Source organism: Eurosta solidaginis, chromosome 2, assembly GCF_040869045.1.
Source record: "Eurosta solidaginis isolate ZX-2024a chromosome 2, ASM4086904v1, whole genome shotgun sequence".
NCBI lineage: Eukaryota > Metazoa > Arthropoda > Insecta > Diptera > Tephritidae > Eurosta > Eurosta solidaginis.
This window is the reverse complement of record NC_090320.1, coordinates 41,646,881-41,653,716: the sequence shown is the minus strand read 5'-3', so window position 1 is coordinate 41,653,716 and position 6,836 is coordinate 41,646,881. Positions and strand designations below refer to the sequence as shown.

The 6,836-nt window shown below is 42.1% G+C and overlaps 1 protein-coding gene across 1 annotated transcript; it reads left to right on the top strand.

Moving 5' to 3' along the window:
• Window positions 1-430: 430 nt before the first annotated feature.
• On the top strand, window positions 431-6,052 carry LOC137241498 (craniofacial development protein 2-like). The gene is made up of 3 exons (XM_067769101.1): window positions 431-579; window positions 672-1,366; window positions 6,012-6,052. The coding sequence occupies exons 1-3, from the start codon at window positions 431-433 to the stop codon at window positions 6,050-6,052; spliced, it is 885 nt and encodes a 294-aa protein (XP_067625202.1).
• Window positions 6,053-6,836: the final 784 nt, after the last annotated feature.

Here is a 6,836-nt window from a genome sequence, read left to right as displayed (position 1 = left end):
TCAATATCCGTCCACGTGTTAAATTTCAACATTCTAGGTGTATTATTTGGAGGGTGGAGCCGTGTGTAGAAGTCCACGAAAGTTGGGAAAGCTTCTGACCGCCATTCACCTGGGAATGGCCAGAGCGATTCTTTTGCATGCGGTTAAAGCAGCTCACTACTGCCGGTCGCTTGCGGCCAAGAATCCTCTGGTTTAGCGATGAGCTAATGTGAGAAGGCGACAATTTGGCTAGGCCACTCTGACATAATCGGTTTAAGGGCTAGCCGGGGGAGATCTCATCGGCAGCGTCTGTACATCTCTAGGTGCGGCTGCAAGCCGGCATTTGTCTTGGAGCAAGCGGCCCAATATATAAACGTGCAAGTAATATTTTCACCCCCGCTGAGCGGGTTGTGCGCTGGGCTTGGGACCCGCCACGCAAAACCATACTCCAATGAAATATAACAACAAGCCTCGGATAAATACACTCTCTATTGATGACGACCATGGCAAACGTTTGAAGGACAGTGAATTGAGGGCATGCACCTGGAACGTCCGCTCCCTGAATGGGATTGGTCCAGATGCCGGCTGGTTGATGCCCTCGTCAAAGCAAAATCTGACATCACCGCCATCCAAGAAATGCGTTGGGCGAAGCAAGGAAGAAAGAAGATCAAAAATTGTGACATCTATTGGAGTGGTCATACGAATAAGCGCAGTTTCGGCGTCGGACTCGTGGTGGGAGAGAAACTTTGTCGCCAAGCGCTGGCGTTCACGCCTGTGGACGAGCGTCTCGCCGCTATCCGAATAAAAGCAAAATTTTTTAATATATCATTCATCTGCGCCCATGCGCCGACAGAGGAGAAAGACGATGAGGTGAAAGACATTTTCTATGAACAATTAGAGCGCACATACGAGCTCTGCCCCCGTTATGATATAAAAGTCGTGCTTGGCGACTTTAACGCCAGGGTGGGCAAAGAAGGTGTTTTTGGCCCTACAGTCGGAAAGTTCAGCCTACACAATGAAACTTTTCCTAACGGACTGAGGCTGATTGACTTTGCCGATGTTCGAAACATGGTCATATCCAGCACGAGGTTCATGCATAAAAAGATACATCAAGCTACATGGCTGTCTCCTGATCCAAATACTCGCAATCAGATCGATCACGTTGTGATAGACGGAGGGCATGTCTCCAGTGTTTTAGATGTGCGCACGATCCGAGGACCTAACATCGACTCGGACCATTATCTCGTTGCAGCCAAAATACGCACCTGCCTCAACGCGGCTAAAACCAAGGAACAAAAAACACATGGAAAGCTAGACATCGGAAAGCTTCAATCACAACAGACTGCCAATGATTTCGCAACGCGACTCTCACACCTGCTCTCTGAGAGCACAACTCATCCTGGAGTACAGGAGCAGTGGGAGCATATCTCCAAAGCACTTCGTACTGCCGCCGAGGAAAAAATTGGTTACCGGCGGCCACGAAAAAATAACTGGTACGATGAAGAATGCCGCGTTGCAAACGAAAGAAAAGACGCTGCCTACAGGGCTACGTTAAAAGCGAGTGCGGCAAGAGGAGTGTGTGAACGCTATCGTGAGTTGAAAAGGGAAGCGAAACGCCTTTTCAGGAAGAAAAAAGCAGAAGCAGAAAGGCGTGCGTGCGAGGAGCTTGAGCTGCTAGCCACCAGGAATAACGCCCGAAAATTTTACCAAAAAAATACGGCGACAGACGGAATGTTTTAAGACCGGGGTAAACTCCTGTAGGAATGAAAGTGGCGACCTTGTAACTGACGTTCAGATAGTGCTTAGATTATGGACGGAATACTTCTCTGCTCTTCTAAATGGAGGCAGCAATTCACCGCGCAGAGATTAAGAACCCGATCCCGCAATCGATAATGATGGAATATATGTCCCCCGCCCGATTATGACGAAGTTAGAATAGCAATAACCAGATTGAAGAACAACAAGGCCGTGGGCGCTGATGGATTGCCTGCGTATCTATTCAAGTACGGCGGCGAGGAGTTGGTAAGGCGCATGCAGCAGCTTCTTAGCAAAATATGGGCGGACGAGTGCATGCCCGACGGTTGGAATCTAAGTGTTCTTTGCCCAGTGAACAAGAAGTGGGGTACTGCAAAATACACCAACTATCGTGGAATCAGACTGCTTAATATCGCATATAAGATCCTTTCAAGTGTATTGTGCGAAATATTGAAGCCCACCGTGAGCCGGCTGATTGGACCTTATCAGTGTGCCTTCAGACCTGGTAAATCTACCATCGACCAGATTTTCACAATGCGCTAAAAAAAACTCGTGAAAAGAGAATCGACACACATCACCTCTTCGTCGACTTTAAAGCCGCCTTCGACAGCACGAAAAGGAGCTGCCGCTATGTCTGAATTTGGTTTCCCCGTAAAACTTATACGGCTGTGCAAAATGACGTTGAGCAACACCATCAGCTCAGTCAGAATTGGAAAGGACCTCTCCGAGCCGTTCGAAACTAAACGAGGTTTCAGACAGGGTGACCCCTATCGTGCGATTTCTTTAATTTGTTGCTGGAGAAAATTATACTAGCTATAAAAGCGTGAAATTACTGGCATATTCCGATGACATTGATATCATCGGCCTAAACACCCGCGCTGTTAGTTCTGCTGACTCCAAACTGGAAAAAGAAGCGGTAAAGATCGGTTTGATGGTGAATGAGAACAAAACGAGGTACCTGCTGTTATCGAGCAAAGAGTCAGCTCATACGCGCTTTGGCAACCACGCTACTGTTGGTAGCCATAATTTCGAAATAGTAAAAGACTTCGTTTATTTGGGAACCAGCATCAACACTAGCAACAACATCAGCACTGAAATCCAGCGAATAATCAATCTTGTCAATAAATGCTACTTTGGACTAGGTAGGCAATTGAAAAGTAAAGTCCTCTCCCGGCGAACGAAAATTATACTCTACAAGTCACTTATCGTACCCGTCCTGCTATATGGGGCAGAATCATGGACCATGACAACAGCAGATGAAGCGGCTTTGCGAGTGTTCGAGAAAAAAGTTCTTCGAAAGATTTATGGACCTCTACGCGTTAGCGATGGCGATTATCGAAGAAGATTTAATGATGGGCTGTACGAGCTATACGCAGACATCAACATAGTCCAGCGAATTAAAACGCAGCGGCTGCGCTGGCTAGGCTATGTTATGCGAATGAAAGATGATGCTCCGGCAAAGAAAGTGTTTCTATCGGAACCCGCCTGTGGAAGCAGAGGTAGAGGGTGGCCCCCACTCCGTTGCAAAGACCAGGTGGAAAACGATTTAAACTCCCTTGGTGTGACTAATTGGCACCGGTGGGCGGAGCGAAGGAGCGACTGGCGCGCCTTGTTGGACGGCCATAACCGTTTAAAAGGTTAAACGCCAATTAAGTAAGTAAGTAAGGTGTATTATTTACTAAATTATCAGGTTTTTTGTGTTTTCCAAAATTTTATATATATAAAAAGTGGACGTGGTTAGCATCCCATTTCGCTTATTTTCAACACCAATCTATTCTCCAATCTAAGCTCGCGTACCAAATTTGGTGAAGATATCTCAATATTTACTCAAGTTATCGTGCTGACGGATGGACGGACGGACGGACGGACATGGCTCAATCAAATTTTTTTTCGATACTGATGATTTTGATATATGGAAGTCTATTTCTATCTCGATTCCTCTATACCTGTACAACCAATAGTTATCCAATCAAAGTTAATATACTCTGTGTGCAAAGCACGCAGAGTATAAAAATGAACAAGTAAGGAAGGCTAAGTTCGGGTGTAACCGAACATTACATACTCAGCTGAGAGCTTTGCAGACAAAATAAGAGAAAATCACCATGTAGGAAAATGAACATATGGTAACCCTGAAATGTGCTTGTATGGCATGGGTATCAAATGAAAGGTGCTAGTGAGTATTTTAAAAGGGCTTGGGCCATAGTTCTATAGGTGGATGCCTTTTCGAGATGTCGCCATAAAGTGGACCAGGGGTGACCCCAGAATTTGTTTGTACGATATGGGTATCAAATTAAAGGTATTAATGAGGGTTTTAAAAGTGAGTGGTTGTGTATGTGAAGACCTTTTCGAGATATCGACCAAAATGTTGACCAGGGAGACCCAGAACATCATGTGTCGGGTACCGCTAATTTATTTATATATGTAATACCACGAACAGTATTCCTGCCAAGACTCCAAGGGATTTTGATTTCGCCCTGCAGAACTTTTTAATTTTCTTCAACTAAATATGGTAGGTGTCACATCCATTTTACAAAGTTTTTTCTAAAGTTATACTTTGCCAATAAACCAATCCAATTACCATGTTTCATCCCTTTTTTTATATTTGGTATAGAATTATGGCATTTTTATCATTTTTTTATACCAAGATAAAGTGCGTTCAGATAAGTACGTGAACTAAGTTTAGTAAAGTTATATCGCTTTTTGCTCAAGTTATCGTGTTAACGGCCGAGCGGAAGGACAGACGGTCGACTGTGTATAAACCGTGGCGTGGCTTCAACCGATTTCACCCATTTTCACAGAAAACAGTTATCCTCATATAATCTATGCCCCTACCAAATTTCACAAGTATTGGTAAATTTTTAAAAGTATTCTAGACAAATTAACTTAAAAAGTTTCACCGCTTTATCCGTCTTTGGTAATGAATTATCGCCTTTTTCGGTTTTTCGAAATTTTCGATATCGAAAAGGCGTGGTTATAGTCCGATATCGTTCATTTTAAATAGCGATCTGAGATGAGTGCCCAGGAACCTACGTACCAAATTTCATCAAAATACCTCAAAATTTACTCAAATTATCGTGTTAACGGACAGACGGACGGACGGATATGGCTAAATGAATTTCTTTTTTCGCCCAAATCATTTTGATATATAGAAGTCTATATCTATCTCGACTAGTTTATGCCGTTACGGATTACCGTTATGCGAACAAAACTAATATACTCTGTGAGCTCTGCTCAGCTGAGTATATTAATCCCATGCGTAATTGGTGATCGCACTATAATCATTTGTATAACTGTATCAGCATGGAATACTCTCATATATGACCTAAGGAAGAGTAATCATGTCCTACAATACTGTGTATGGTGGGATGGTAGTAGCGTGCTCCACTAAACACACTGAAGGTCTTGGGTTAAAGTCCCTTGCAAAAGCAACATCAACAACTTAGAAAAAAATTTTTTCAATTGGAAAAGAAGTTCTTTTAAGCGTGATTGCCCTAAGCAGTGGTTTTGCAAACACAACGAGTGTATTTCTGTCGGCATTATACATGTACGTTCCGTCCCTCCGATATGTGGGAGAATCTAAAAAAAAGCACAACGCAAATTGGGAGCGAAGTTTAGGCTTAAATTTCCTTGGAGGTAAAACTCGCTAAGTATTATTTTTAAATAGTGGCACCGCTTTCCGAGGGTTTTCTAAAAAGCTCCATCAGTGCGACATCCAGCGACACCTACTGCCAAAGTAAAATCCTATTTTGGTAAAATATCGCCTCTTTAGTTAAAGGCCCTGGAATACTTGCCCAATTCGTAACCATATTTTCACTTAATCATAGATAAATATATATTGTGATCGCTTATTGGTGTCTAACCCAAAAAATTTCATAACTTCATAAAATAGAAAATACGAAAATTTTAACACTAAAAATACAATCCACTAAATGTAAATAAATTCGACAACGCTTTTTGCTTTGGATATGGCGGAAAACCAAAAACTAACTGGTTGGCTATGGTATAGTTATGACTACGGCGTTATTCAATGGCTTCAATAGCCAATTAGATTGACCTCCATATGATTCGTTGAATTAGCTGTTTTACGCATAGTTTGTCAGGGCCTTAAAGTAGTCATTCCGCAATTCTGTTCTCATCTCATGATCTATTCATACACGAGTGAACTTTAAAGTTGTGATCATAGTTTGGTCTCATAACTTAATTCATTTACATGCCTCACACTTTCATTGCATACAATAAAATATATTTATTTTCTCACAATTATAACTATTTATTAGTATATGATATAAAGAAAAAATATCATCATTTCGACTGCTGAGTGGAATATCACTATATCTCAACTGCTGTTTCGGTAACGTCCCATCTCAAAATGTTTCGAAATTCTGCGTTCAGTCGAGTTAGGGTGATATTCCAATCAACAGCCAATTTATAATAGCACCATTCAGTTACATTTCAGATGTTATAAAGTTTAGAACACGTGGACTTGTTACATTTATATATATACTCGGGGAATTGTACTTGATACGTGTTGCCACCGCACAAAGTCGGCCATTAACAACGCCTCCTGCTCCAATATCTCCATCCCATAAATCTCCTGTACACCCAAAGGCATACAATGTTTCTTCCACATTCCCATATTCTGTAATTTTCACGAGCGCAGTTCTGAGACTATGAAAAGTAGGTACATTGTTTACACGCAACGAACCCCATCCACTAATTTGCATATATTTTCCTGGCTCTAATTGCTCATTGCAAAGTGGTATTATTTTTACTCCCAGATCCTCTTCAAAGGGTAAAAACACTTTAACCACAGCCACATTCATAAAATCTGTGTTTGGATTATAATCACGATGAACATTTATTTCCTCCACACAATGTGGTAGTCCTACATCTTTTTCTATATCTTTTGCACCTGCTAAAACGAGGAGCTCAATCTTATTTATATCAATTACCCAAAGCGCAACTGTAACCACCGATTTAGGACTGACAATGGAACCAACGCATCTATGCACATCATTATGATATATTGCAACTGTGTGTGCGCTTTGCATTATATCTGTATCCAATCCACCTATAACGCGATATTCGGCAGTCGTATAGCT